Source organism: Mytilus trossulus, chromosome 1 (genome assembly GCF_036588685.1).
Source record: "Mytilus trossulus isolate FHL-02 chromosome 1, PNRI_Mtr1.1.1.hap1, whole genome shotgun sequence".
Classification (NCBI taxonomy): domain Eukaryota; kingdom Metazoa; phylum Mollusca; class Bivalvia; order Mytilida; family Mytilidae; genus Mytilus; species Mytilus trossulus.
This window is the reverse complement of record NC_086373.1, coordinates 69,040,156-69,056,102: the sequence shown is the minus strand read 5'-3', so window position 1 is coordinate 69,056,102 and position 15,947 is coordinate 69,040,156. Positions and strand designations below refer to the sequence as shown.

At 35.1% G+C, this 15,947-nt stretch overlaps 1 protein-coding gene across 1 annotated transcript in view; it reads right to left on the bottom strand.

Moving 5' to 3' along the window:
* The window catches only part of LOC134709766 (uncharacterized), a 64,281-nt gene extending 52,872 nt beyond the window's left edge, over window positions 1-11,409 (bottom strand). The window contains exon 1 of the mRNA XM_063569918.1: window positions 10,621-11,409. Coding sequence (XP_063425988.1) covers window positions 10,621-11,372 — 752 coding nt within the window. The 5' untranslated portion in view covers window positions 11,373-11,409. The remainder of the gene's footprint in view (window positions 1-10,620) is intronic.
* Between the last annotated feature and the right edge of the window lie 4,538 nt (window positions 11,410-15,947).

Sequence of the window (15,947 nt, the reverse complement as noted above, 5' to 3'; positions counted from 1 at the left end):
CATCAAAAATTGAATTCTTCGGGTTCTATGATATTCTGAATTTAACCATGTATTTAGATTTTGGATATTGGACCAAAATAAGTAAATGTCCAATTTAAAATTATTAAGTTGAAGTTCTTTATAGACCACATTCAATCTGTGTCAGAAACCTATGTTGTGTCAACTATTTAACCACAATCCAAATTCAGAGCTGTATCCTGCTTGAATGTTGTGTCCATACTAGCCCCAACCGTTCAGGTTTCCACCTCTGCAGTCGTATAAAGCAGCACCCTACGGAGTATCTGTTCCATTCATTTGTTATTTCTTAATTTGTGTGAATTAACATTGTTACAGTAAATGTTAATTACTACACTTGCATACCACAACAAATACTGTATTGGTACATGTATCACTTATATTTGTATCCATATAACAAAACAAAAAATGAAAAGGAATAATTTTGCAATACCTTTTGAGTACTGAATAGCTTTTTAGGTATTTAGACATATTAAGACTTATAAAGTAGATGTTGATGATATCTGCTTGACATGCTTTAAATTCGATCAGATTACTTTTGTAGCAGTTATGAGTCTTTGAAGCATGCTCACAAAGGTTCTTTTGGTGAAATCATTTTTATATTGGTCAAAAGTTGTCTTTGCTTCGACCAGCTTTGGAGGAGATATACAGATTTGATATAAATCAGCACAGAGGTTTACTTCCTATCTTATTTAGCCCCAATAATCATGTCAGACATAAGCCATTCATTACTTAAAACCAATAAATGTTTTCTAATCTGAGGAAGAAATTCGACATTTTAACCAAAAAAAAATACTAATGATACTGACGATCCACCACAAAGTAATGTAAATAGAACCATACCAATAGTAAGCAAATACATATAAACAAGATGAGGTATGATTGCCAATTAGACAATTCTCCATAAGAGACCAAATCGACACAGAAATTAGCAATTGCTCTCCCAGCTACAAAATGTATCCAAAACCAAAGATGTAGAACATGTTCTATCATAATCATTTGGTAACTAATGTAATTACTGTCTCCACATGTCTGTATTGAACATAAAAAAAAATCAAATTAATAACACTCCTAATGCTCAGATCAGTTGTCACCGTGCAACACAGTTATTAACACCATATAGGAAAAACATAGAACTTTATTGTCATAAGACACTGTCAAACATCCAAACATACTATCCACACTCATCTGTGTCCACACTTGTAGTTTAAGAAAAAAAACAGACCAACACACAAAAACCTAACACTGATCATTGAACAGTGAAAATGAGGTCAAGGTCAAATAAAACCTACACAACTGACATATAGATCATCAAATATTTCCATACACCAAGTATAGTTGATCTACTGCATAAAATATCAGAGGGAGAACTCAAAAAATTAACGTTGACCACTGAACCATGAAAATGAGGTCAATGTCAAATGACACCTGCTAGCTAAACATGTACACCTTATTGATCATTCCATACACCAAGTATAGTAGACCTGTTGGATACAGTATAAGAAAAACAGACCAAAACATAAAACGTAAGTATAACCAATGAAGCATGAAAGTAAGGTCAAGATCAGTTGACACTTCCCAGCTGGACATGTTCACCTTACAATTATTCCATATACCAAATATAGTAGACCTATTGCATACAATATTTGAAAAACAGATCAAAACACAAAAACTTAAGAGCCAGTCTGTGATAAAACCATGCAAAATGGTCCAAATCCAAAATATTCCAATCAGGCTGATATTTTGTATTTTAGATACCTTATATGTAATAACTATTTGTGCCAAAAATTTGAAAAAATATTCAGCCATTTTTTGTGTATGCCGAACATTCGAAAATTGTCCATTTCTGTACTGAAAAATAGCCATTTTAAGCCTATTTAAGGGTATTTTGACCTGATTTGTTTTTTTGTTTTACAGAAAAAAATTAGTTTAATGATAATATATATCTTAACAAACAACTTGAAATGAAAGGAAATTATGATAATTCAAAAAGTTGTGAGATTTCTCAATACTCCTACTGACAGGTTGAAATTGCATGGTTTTGAAAAAGTGCCGATTGAGCAAAATTTGTATATTTCTAAAGGCTTAAATCTTGTAAGATCATGTTTTATTTTCAACGAAATGTAATATTTCATGAAGCTTATATATTCATCTACAAAATGCTAGAAAATGGTGCTCGGCAAATGATACCTTATTACGATAAAATAACAATTAAAGATAGGCGTGATGGCCATTTTACCATTTTTTTTATTTTTTTATCTGTTTCAATAGAAACTTTTCAAAAGTATGTGATAGTCAAAATATAAGAAAAATAATGACTGGAGTAATGTTAACTGGTTATATTAATTGAATAAACCAAGTTCAACTAAGTTTAAATTAGAAAATATACTAAAGGAGTAAACTTGAGCAGACCACTTTTGATTTTTTGCCCCTAAACTGAGCATTTTTACAATATGTTTAATATATTAACCTATTCCAACGAAAATAACTTTAGTAATTAAAAAATGGGCTGTTTAATTTACAATACTATGCACACTCATCAGGTAATATCACCATGAGTTCTTCACAAATTTAGCGTTTAATAATAATCTAGTTTTTAGACGCTTTTTGTCTAAATTGAGTTCAGTCTTAAATTTTTAAAACATGTTGTATTTGATAATGATTCATAAATGTGAAAGCCTTGTACATTTATGTAATCTATTTCCAGAACAGAGGAAGATTTAATAGTTTTGTGAATTTCATAGAATTGTGCCTCTTACCTAGAAAAGGGCTATATTTTCTATATTATAATACAGCTTTATGCCAAATATAAAGAGACTACTCCTAGCAGTTCCTGATAAAACTGCAACTGAAATTTTGTGACGCTGACATGAACCAGTGAGTTATCCCTATGTCAATTTTGGGAGAACAGTTTCCTCCTAGAACAGTTTCCTCCTAGAATGTAATCTCTAGCAATTTGAGGCTTGGGAATAAGACATGTTAAATAAAGTTGGCCTAATACTACCAGCTGAGACAAACACAAATATTTCAAATTGCAATAAAATGTATTTCATAACCACATGTTATAACCAGATACTCCACAGGGCGCAGCTTTTTACGACCGCAGAGATTAAACCCTGAACATTTAGGGCAAGTATGGACAGAACATTTAAGCTTGATATAGCTCTGAATTTGGATTGGGATTAAATAGTTGACACAAAACAATGATTGTGGTCTAAGAACTTAAAAACTTTAAAAAATATAATTTAATATTTACCTAATATGGTCCAATATCCAAAATATAAATGCATGGTTATATTCAGGATATCATAGAACCCCAATAATTCAATTTTTTGATGTCAGAAATCAAATAATTTTCAATTTTAGACCCTCAATTTGGACCAATTTGATAACAGGTTCCAAATATTAAAAAAACTAAATACATGGTTAGATTCAGCATATTGAAGAACCCCATATATTCAATTTTGTTGAAATTTTTGACCCCGATTTGGACCAACTTGAAAACTGGGCCCATAATAAGACATCTTAGTACATTTTTAGATTCAGCATATCAAAGAACCCCAAGAATTAATGTTTTGTTAAAATAAAACTAAGTTTAATTTTGGACCCTTTGGACCTTGATGTAGACCAATTTGAAAACAGGACCAAAAATTAAGAATTTAAATTCACTGTTAGATTTGGCATACCAAAGAAACCCAATAATTCATTTTTTTATGAAAGTAAACAGCTTAATTTTGGACCCTTTTTGGCCCCCAATTCCTAAACTGTTGGGAACAAAACTCCCAAAATCAATCCAACCTTTCTTTTATGGTCATAAACCTTGTATTTAAATTTCATAGATTTCTATTTACTTTTACTAAAGTTATAGTGCAAAAACCAAATGTCTAAGGATGACGACAACGATGACAACGACAACGTCAAACCGATATAGAACCATTTTTTTTCAATGTTTGCGGTTGTATAAAAACAAATATACACAGATAAATGGTTAAACTGTTGAGCAGACATACAATTACCCTACCACGTCAACTTGTATTTTTGTCCATCGGATGAGTTAAGCCATTTTCAACTGATTTTTATAGTTCGTTCTTATGATTTACTGTTATACAACTGTCTCTGGTTAGAGGGAGGGTTTGGATCCCGCTTACATGTTTAACCCCGCCATATTATTTATGTATGTGCCTGTCCCAAGTCAGGAGCCTGTAATTCAGTGGAAGTCGTTTGTTTATGTGTAACATATTTGTTTTTCGTTTCTTTTTTATATACTTAAGGCCGTTAGTTTTCTCATTTGAATTGTTTTACATTGTCTTATCGGGGACTTTTATAGCTGACTATGCGGTATGGGCTTTCCTCATTGTTGAAGGCCGTACAGTAACCTATAGTTGTTAATGTCTGTGTCATTTTGGTCTCTTAATTGTAGACAGTTGTCTCATTGGCAATCGAACCACATCATGTTTTTTATATTGTCATTTAAATGGTAAGATTTTACTGTTCATATACAAGTAATATTAGTGTGGTCTACCGTAAAGAAAAACGTGCAAAATGGTATAAATACAAGTTTTTAGTCATGAATGAACATGATGAAGGTATTAGCAAAAAAGAGTAAAAGTATGATAGATCTAAAAAAAAAAGTTTCACATAATAAAGTCATCAATATCTATTTTAACTAAATATTAAACAATTTTTTCAGAGTTGAACATTTTTTGATAAAAACAAGCATTCTGCGAGTAATACGTGGCAATACATAGTCCCCAACCCGTTACAAATTCATTGCAATGGAACAAAAAATTGATCTATAATTTGTCATAACGTAAACTAACTAAAAATATCGAGACAAAATCTTCCAGCAAAACGTAAAAACTTGTTGAATTCTGACTATCTAAGTGAATTTCCTATGTCCAAAGACCAAAACTCTGCACACAAATATCAAACTGGAACAAAATTGAATCACTTAATACCAAAGAAAAGAAAAAACATTCAAAATGTCATTTTGTCTTTAAAAAAATGAGTTATTTCCGTTTGAACAGAAGTCTTCTGATGAATAAGTATTTCATCAAAAATCTAATTCTAGAGAAAGGGCTTCAACTGAACAAAGAGAAAAAATTAAAGCGTGAATAATGAATTTGACCGTGTAACTTGTCATGATAAATCAAATCAAAATCTACAAGCACAAAAAGTCTGATTTGCCGAACTGACAGATATACAGACTGACAGACACGAAGTGCAAACCTAAGTCCACTTAGACGTTAGCCGTTAGGGGACTAAAAATCAAAATCTCAAAGTATCAACAAACACGAAAGAGATGCTCTTTGGAGAGGGAACATTCAAGATAATTTTGGAAAAGCTTTCGATTTTTGAAGAAGTAGGGTTACCTCAAATGTCTTGTATCTTGATTTAATCTGAGATATAAATCAAAAACTTTTATATGGCACATTATATATGCAAACATAATTGTTTTTCGTAGATAAAAAAAAATGGCCACAATCTTTTTACATACGCTCTAATAGACACAACTTTCTAATCAAGACACTCAATGAGTGATTGGCCCTATAATTGGTTGCATTCCAATCAAAAGTTTCAAAGAGGAAGATTTTTTGAAGTAAAAGTATGTTCACAACTCTGTTTCATATAACAATCTTTTTAAAAGACTGTCTTCAATTGAAAGTATGTGAAACCCAGGTGCTCCGCAGGGCGCAGCTTTATACAACCGCAGTTGTTGGACTCTGAACAGTTGGGGCAAATTAAATATGGTCACAATGTTCAAGCTTGATGCTGTCTTAATTTGGATTGTGATTGAAAATAAATGTGGCCAAAGATCAACAAATCTATTGTATAAAACTGTACAATTGAAGATTTCTTCTTGAAAATTTAGAAAATTTGAAATTTGAAAAAAAAGAAGATACCATATCAGAGCAATTGAAATACTTATACACAAGTTATTATCCTTACACTATAAAATGCTTGTTGTGTGGGTCCCTTTTGGTCCCTTAATTCCTTAACGGTAGGGACCATCATCCCCAAAATCGTTCCAAAGCTTTCTTTTGTGATATTGAACTTTCTGAATAAAATCATAAAGATCTATACACTTAAACTAAAGTTATTGTCCGAAACATAAGTCTACTTTGATCAGTTTTAGTTAAAATGTTAAGGTCCAAAAACTATTACAATAGTGCATTTTATAGATATTTGGGGGCATTTTTTACTAACTTCCCGTTATTTGCCAGGCTAAAACTTTTTACTTGTCTTAGAACTGATATACACCTTTAAAAAAATCTTAAAAGTTTATAAATATGATCTTGAGAGAAAACACCTACTGAGTACATGTACTACATGCAAGTTATCTAATACATCTGTTGCACGAATCTCTCTGACAACCTGCCAAAAGGTAAAAAGTATGTCAAAATGCATTTTTTCTTTTTTTTTATAATGTTCTTTGCAAAATAAAACAAGATAACGCTATATTTAAGAGATATATCAATTATTCAGACCTTTAAAAAGTACCTAAATTTTGGTGATTTTTTGGCATTATTTTTTTATAATTCACAAATATGCAAATAAGGCTGTTAAATGGAAAATCGTGTGAATTAACCAAAAAAAATATTTTTATCTTAACTCCTAAATACCCAAAGATTTTGGAAATATATATAATGTTGCAGAGTTATTACTACCAATTTGGACGAAATTTGAGATTTTGCATGGTTTTATGGCAGACTGGCTCTTAACTATAATCTATGAACCATGAAAATGAGTTCAAGGTCAGATGACACCTGCCAGTTGGACACGTACACCTTACAATGCTTCCATACACCGAATATACTAGACCTATTGCTTAAAGTATATGAGATATGGACTTGACCACTAAAAATTAACCTTGTTTATTGATCCTTGAAATGAGGTCGAGGACAAGTCAAAACAGTCTGACAGACATGAGGACATTGCAAGGTATGCACATACCAAATATAGTTATACTTTGACTTATAATAAGAGAGAATTTTACATTTTTTTTTAAGTTGTCACTAAACCATGACAATGAGGTCAAGGACATTGGACATGTGACTGAGGAAAACTTCGTAACATGAGGCATCCATATACAAAGTATGAACCATCCAGTTCTTCCACCTTCAAGCTTTTATGTTGTGAGCAACCATCGCCGCCGCCGGATCACTGTTCCCATGTCGAGCATTCTGCGACAAAAGTCGGGAAGAAAAACGGCATTACTATCCCGATGACAGGAAAAAACATAGAGGATGTTTTGAGCGGAATGCCCCGACTGTGTGCTATGTAGACGCCTAGCTATGTGAGCGACAGGCCTAGAAAGTTTGTGGTAAATACTGAAAACTGTGACCAAAAGGGGCTATTTAGTAGCTTTTCAATGTCTCCGCATCGGGTCAACAGAATTTTCGACTCATTGGGAAGATAATTGTTAACGTACCAACGTTTTTTTAGAAATGTTCTCATCGTGAATGGACCCGACTACTGTGTGGTTGGCAATCAAATTTAACCCGATGACCTTGGACGGTGGCCTGGTTTAGGGTTTAAGCCCTAATAAAGCGTCGGCGTCCGAGTCACATTGTTCAATTCCAAGTTTGCGTCCCGATTTCAAGGTCTTATATGGCCCAAATATGGTGTTGGCGTCTAGCGTTTGAGATTTAAGGGTCGAAGTGTCCGACAAACACTACTAACCTTGAAACTCTTACGTCGAAAATAAACTAAACAGGCCAAAGACAAAGACCAACATACAATTAATTATGATTTAAGCACAGCATGGAAAACTAACTAGAGGCTCTCAAGAGCCTGTATCGCTCACCTGATTCTACTTGGGTTTTTGAAATCATATAAAAAAATAAAAATTTGGCTAAAAGTGACAACACAACCTCATACGGAAAGGAACATTCATGCCATGTTTGGTTTCATTCCATTCAGTGGTTCTCTAAAAGAAGTCATTTGTATGCATTTTCCATGGAGTCCTATGTTAAACTAAGTCCCCCGCTGACGGCCATCTTGGATGATAGATGGGCTACAAAGTAACAAAACTTGGTCAGCACCTCATAAGGAACATTCATGCCATGTTTGGTTTCATTCCATTCAGTGGTGCTCGAAAAGAAGTCATTTGTATGCATTTCCCATAGGGTCCTATGTTAAACTAAGTCCCCGATGGCGGCCATCTTGGATGATGGATTGGCTACAAAGTAACAACACTTGGTCAGCACCTCATAGAGAACATTCATGCCATGTTTGGTTTCATTCCATTCAGTGGTTCTCTAAAAGAAGTCATGTGTATGCATTTCCCATAGGGTCCTATGTTAAACTAAGTCCCCCGCTGGTGGCCATCTTGGATAATGGATCAGCTACAAAGTAACAACACTTGGTCGACACCTCATAAGGAATATTCATGTCATGTTAAGGTTCATTTCATTCAGTGGTTCTCTAAAAGAAGTCATTTGTATGCATTTCCTATAGAGTCCTATGTTAATCTAAGTCCCCCGCTGACGGCCATCTTGGATAATGGATCGGCTACAAAGTAACAACACTTAGTCAGCACCACATTAGGAACATTCATGCCATGTTTGATTTCATTACATTCAGTGGTTCTCTTAAAGAAGTCATTTGTATGCATTTCCCATAGGGTCCTATGTTGAACTGAGTCCCCCGCTGGCGGCCATCTTGGATGATGGATCGGCTACAAAGTAACAACACTTGGTCAGCACCACATTAGGAACATTCATGCCATGTTTGATTTCATTCCATTCAGTGGTTCTCTAAAAGAAGTCATTTGTATGCATTTCCCATAGGGTCATATGTTAAACTAAGTCCCCCCCCCCCCCGCTGGCGGCCATCTTGGATGATGGATCGGCTACAAAGTAACAACACTTGGTCGGCACCTCATAAGGAACATTCATGCCATGTTTAGTTTTATTCCATTCGATGGTTCTCTAAAAGAAGTAATTTGTATGCATTTCCCATAGGGTCCAATGTTAAACTGAGTCCCCCGCTGGCGGCCATCTTGGATGATGGATCGGCTACAAAGTAACAACACTTGGTCAGCACCACATTAGGAACATTCATGCCATGTTTGATTTCATTCCATTCAGTGGTTCTCTAAAAGAAGTCATTTGTATGCATTTCCCATAGGGTCATATGTTAAACTAAGTCCCCCCCGCTGGCGGCCATCTTGGATGATGGATCGGCTACAAAGTAACAACACTTGGTCAGCACCACATTAGGAACATTCATGCCATGTTTGATTTCATTCCATTCAGTGGTTCTCTTAAAGAAGTCATTTGTATGCATTTCCCATAGGGTCCTATGTTGAACTATGTTCCCCGCTGGCGGCCATCTTGGATGATGGATCGGCTACAAAGTAACAACACTTGGTCGGCACCTCATAAGGAACATTCATGCCATGTTAAGTTCTATTCCATTCGATGGTTCTCTAAAAGAAGTCATTTGTATGCATTTCCCATAGGGTCAAATGTTAAACTAAGTCCGCCGCTGACGGCCATCTTGGATGATGGATCGGCTACAAAGTAACAACACTTGGTCAGCACCACAATAGGAACATTCATGCCATGTTTGATTTCATTCCATTCAGTGGTTCTCTAAAAGAAGTCATTTGTATGCATTTCCCATAGGGTCCTATGTTAAACTAAGTCCCCCCGCTGGCGGCCATCTTGGATGATGGATCGGCTACAAAGTAACAACACTTGGTCAGCACCACAATAGGAACATTCATGCCATGTTTGATTTCATTCCATTCAGTGGTTCTCTAAAAGAAGTCATTTGTATGCATTTCCCATAGGGTCCTATGTTAAACTAAGTCCCCCCGCTGGCGGCCATCTTGGATGATGGATCGGCTACAAAGTAACAACACTTGGTCAGCACCTCATAAAGAACATTCATGCCATGTTTGGTTTCATTCCATTCAGTGGTTCTCTAGAAGAAGTTCAAAATGTAGAAAGTTAACGACGACGACGACGGACGACGACGGACGACGACGACGAAGGACGACGACGGACGACGACGGACGACGACGACGACGGACGACGACGGACGACGACGACGACGGACGACGACGACGGACGACGACGACGGACGACGACGACGGACGACGACGACGGACGACGACGGACGACGACGACGACGACGACGGACGACGACGACGGACGACGACGACGACGGACGACGACGACGACGGACGACGACGGACGACGACGACGGACGGCGACGACGGACGGCGACGACGACGGACGACGACGGACGACGACGACGACGGACGACGACGACGACGACGGACGACGACGGACGACGGACGACGACGACGACGGACGACGGACGCCAAGTGGTGAGAAAAGCTCACTTAGCCCTTCGGGCCAGGTGAGCTAAAAACTATGCAACATAGACCCTTACAAAACATTGGGTTGTTCAAAGGTGTTCTGGAAGTGTAAGCAGATTTTGTAATTTGTACCAGTGACACCATTCATTATAAATTAAAATGTTATATATACGTATCGAACTTGTATGTGTCCAAAGCATTCATAGTTTAAGGCAGAGATGACATTGTGTAATCAACTTTAATGTATTTCAATGGCTTAATTTACTACAAACCTTAGGTATTCTTGGCCTTCGTCTTCATCATTAGATTTAAAACTAGGTCGTTGAGTATAAACAATGTTATCTGAAGTAAGAAACGCCGACTTCATGTGCTGTAGATTTAAAAGTCGTTTGGAAGTAGATAAAGTATCTTCTAAATTATGAATGTTTCTTGTGAAACTGGCGTCATGTCTTCTAGTTTTTTCCCATTCTAGTCTGACAGGACATGACACATCACAATTTATTACATTGAAATATTGATCGTGTGAATTATTCATTTGATTGGTATTGACTCCTTTCAAATCCAATTCACTTGCAGGATTTTCGTCGTCAGAAGAACACACATTTTGTGCTGAGATGTATTTCATGTAACTCGAATTGTTTTCAACGGGCTCTTCCACACTTTCAGAATCTGTACCGACCATGTCATTGGTTTTCTCAAAAAAATCGCCTTCTTCGCTTTTTGTTATACTGTTTTCTTCCTCGGAACTGTCTGTCAATTTGGAATCAGATTCTATTTCAGTTTCCAATTCTATTATTTTTTTTCTACAAATGTTTTCGTTATTTTCATCAAACTTGTTGATGAATAAATCTGAATGCTTATATCTCACATGATATTCTAGTTGACTACAATTTACAAATGTTAACATACACAAACGACAGAAAACTGGTGGTTGTTTTGGATGGATTTTTAATAGATGATCGCTTAATCTCAATTCGTTGTTAAAAGGGATAAGACAAAATGAACACCAATGTTTTCGTTCCATGATGAAATTCGAATCGTTGATATGCTTGTTTCTTACAATACCTGAAACAAACAGAAAATTATATTATTGTAACGTACTGTAATTTTTTATATAAGTTAAATTATAAAGGTCCTATAATACTCACTGGTAATTTTTATAATCTTTAAATATAAAAATAGTTGATAGTTAAAATTATAAGTAAAAAAAATAATTCCTGATTCTTCAACACTTTAAAATACTCATTGATAATACATAATTGATTTAGACTTACGTTGGTATACTGTTGTTCATTGTTAAAATACTAACCACACTCAATTTCACAAAATGAAGAATGTCAGCTATGCTTAACATTATTTTTTTGTTTATTTAAGAGGAGACCAAAATGTATGATTTTTTTTCTCCCGAAAACAGGTAAATGAGTTTAATGATGATCAATATTCTTTCTCCATCAGAACAAACAAAACATAATCAGACAAATGTTCGAGCTCACAAGACATATTAATAGAATATAGTACACGTTTCTGAGAGCATTCGATTTGCGAGTATTTGGGGGTCATTTCTTATTACGCTTGTCCCGCATCCGTTGCCTACAATTGCAGATATTTCATAGTAAATAGTATTCTGTTAGAACGGAAATTTATTGAATAATTTAATGCAGTTCGTGAAAGTGCACCAATAATGTGTCAGCCATAAAAATGGGGATTGGGTTGGGATGTGTTTATTTGTGAACGATTGATTTAATATCCGTATGGTTAAAAAAACTTAAGTTGTTGAATATTTCATAGAGATGTATCGTAAATAATTGCAAAGTTATTCCGCCGGACTCCAATTTTGTTAGTACGTTTTGTGGCATTCAGCTAAATCCAAGCGTCCTACGTGTTTTTGTAGTACGTTGAAACTTATAAAGAAAGTACTATATTATTTTTTGCATTTCTATCTGTATATATTTAGAGCTAACGAGAATGTTTTTATATCCAAACTCTTTTTGCAGTTCACTGTCAAACATTGTCTCAAAAGGAAAATGAATTAAGGCAAAAACTCTTCAAAAGAAAGAACCTATCACAGCCGGTATGATTTTTAAACAATTAAACATGTATCATGATAACACATTATGGACTTTCCAAATTGATTTTCCTCTGAGTTCAGTATTTTTGTGATTTTACTTTTTATATAACCTGTCCGACTATAGTTTACTTTGTATGTTATTATGGATTATGCTTTATGTTTTAGATACTCTCGCCTATAGGAATGAGTGATATCAGTTTTCACAAAACCCACTTTGAGTAATATATAGTATACAATATCTAGACCGATACTTACACACAATGCAGTATAGTTACATGTATGATAGCAAATACAGATGTGTCGTCTTGTCCTGTGTTTTTTTTAAATTAACATTATTGTTACTTGACAAGACTTAGGATTAAATTAACTGAATACGCTTTTGTTCTTTACAGTCAAAAAGAATGACTATGGGATTGAGTTGATCAAAAATACCTTTTTTATTTCGGCTAGAGAACATCTTCTATGATCTATAAACGCAATAGATTTATACTGATAGCAATTTTGTTTGCATAGTTTACGATTCTGGGGCGCTACTCATGCCGCAAATTACTTTCATACAGCCTTTTCAAAATTCATGTTCCTTGGCGATCCGAAAATGCTAGCGACGGATATGTGAACGACAGAATTGCGAAAAGACTTCCAGTTTCTTAACACCCTGCCATCTGAAATGTCTCGACTGAATTCTGCAAACCTACATTCCATCGAAATTACTTTTTTTGTCATTGAGCCTTGTTTAGAAAAGATGTGATTTATGTTCGGTGGAATCTGAGACAAAAACATCAATATAGTTCGTTACAAGGCATAACAAGTACCGTTATGCGTAGTTATATGTGCACAGGTGAAATCAACCGTGACGCTAAGCTAATTTGATTGCTGCTTAGGTGTGGTTGACCTTTTTTTGTTTGTAAAACAATTTTGATTTAAATGACCTGTCTTTCACACGATTGTAACTATTTTAATTGAATTATGCAATTCAATAGATGCGCACCTACTATAAGTTTACCGCATGAATTTAACTTTCTTTTTCATTCCTATAGTTGTGTATTGTTTCTAATAGTTTAAAATTGTCTGTTGTAAAGTGAGCAGGCTGTTGATCCCGCTTCTAGTGAAGATAATGTGATCAGGACTATATTGTTGTGTGTCACACTTGCCTTTTCATGTTGCTGTTATGTTTAGATTGTATTCTTAAATAAATCAATGCTTCAAACCTACAAGCCATAGAATACTTGTGTTTTGTGGCATTGAGCCTTGAATATATTACCGGCATTTTCTTAATTTATGCAGTTTCTTAAATGACTGCAAGATTCAGTTATTATAAATAATTTACAAAATGCCTGAACATATTTTAAAGAATGCAATGTTAAAAAAAAAGTGAAAGCTTTGAACACCGGAGCGATTTTATTCTTAATCAAGAATTTCAAACTCGACAATTATTTACTATTTGTCAAAATGTTTTGATGGCAGTACTGTAACGCAGTAATTGACTTTTTAGCGAAATGCATTGGTTGGCATACAAGCTGGTTGTAGCACTTCGACCACGTTTGCAGAAACCTGGATTATCATACCTTTTGCTCTTTTATTACAGTTGCTGATAACACTTAACATTCGGCAACTTTGGGTTTCGCCAAAAAAAATATTTTACATGATTTCAAAACCACAGTAGATACAAATGATCGGCTCTCGAAAGATTCTAGTTCAAGATCTTAATTACATTCAACTAATGTGTCATTTATCCAGCGAAGATAATGATACTAACATATTTTGCATCACAAAAAAGACGGCATTTTATGGCGAAACACATGCTATAGAGCATATTTTGCTGGGATGTGGATGTATGAATTCTCAGTATGGCTGAATGGAAACATCCAATATATTGCCTCATGTAAAAAAAGTGTAACACTTTCTTTACGTTAAGAGGTCTATCCCTGTTCAAAACACCCTTATTTCAATTGCTAGGGGCAGTTCGAATTTCTGTCCTTTATCCAGGTCAATCCACTACAGAAATAACGGTAAACCCTGGAATTGTCTTTTAACCAAATTGTTCACGTCTTAGAAATGCAAAAAATACATTCTTAATGACATGTTCTCGACTGAAATCAAATAAACAGCAATCAGTAAATTTAAAAAAAACTTCATTTTAACTGCTTCACATGTTCAACTTTCCTGTTTGAAATCTCCAAAGTAGGCGGGGTCTGATCCCGGCAATAAAAAAAAATCTATTGCAACCATTTATAATATAGTTTCAGCACAAAAATGCCGTAATAGTGTTTTAATAATCAATCAACATCATAAAAAATACTATTTTTCTATCCACATGCATGAACGCAATTTGTATTCAACAATTTTATCAATAGACGCTGCTTACTGAATCCGCCTTTGATGAATATATAATGAGGTAATTACGGAGTTACCTACCCCTGACAAAAACTCTTCTAAATTGCCTAAACATCACTGCGCAACAATTTTCGAATTTTCGAATGGACTGAACTCCAGTGTGGACTTCCCTAGGTTATTACCTTTCATTTGAGCCATGCCCAGTGGCGAACTTTGCCGTACGGGGCTAGCGAGGATTGCCGAAAGAATGTAGGGTGTATACGTATTTTTTGTTCTCTTAATAGCAACTTTGAACGCCAACAACTTCCGAATAGGCCTTCCTCCCACAAAATCATTTCAGTGTGCCCTTTTCCAAGTTATTACCTTTCATTTGAGTCATGTCCGGTGGCGAACTTTGCTGTACGGTGCTAGTGAGGCTTATTGAAAGAGTATAGGGTGTATACGGTTTTTTTCTTGGTACTAGTATTAACTTTGAACGCCAACAATTCCCGAAGCAATTGAACAGTTCAGTACGGCAAATGTCTCCACAGAACATGGCACAATTGAAAGATAATAATTTGAAGCAAGGCGCACGGAAATATACATTTGGGGATTAGAACCTTCTGGGAATTGATATGGTTCAAATTTGCTGTTAAAATTTCTTACGTGTCTACCGTTCATTCTTACGGCAATCTTAAATAAAAGGTACGAAATCAGTGCAGGGACAAATGAATTCTTTTTCGGAGGTTACAACCTTAAAGTACTGTAAAAAGGAGACCCGACAGAAGAACTGCAAAAAGATGATGTTAACCTAAAATCCATCATGGAGCTTATCAAAACAGGTAAAAGACATTATCCGATCTTAATGAGAAAACAACTTAAATTATTGAACAAGAAGATGACATCGACGACGAAATTGAAGAAGTTGATAAATAAGAGTTACAGATACAGATTGGTATCACGAAATAAATAAGTCGGTCAAAAAAATCAATCCGCATTTTTAAAACACTCAAGCACCAGATTCCATATACACTTACCCCAGCGTACATAGGCATTCGAATCAGATAAATTTTAACTCAGAACAAACGAGCGTAAGGCAATCAAACATGTCCAATAATGACAACAAATTGCCGAAACTCGATCTACCCACTTTTGGCGGAAATCTGCTATGATGACAATAACCTTTTGAGATACATTAGTATTCTGCGTTACTAGTAC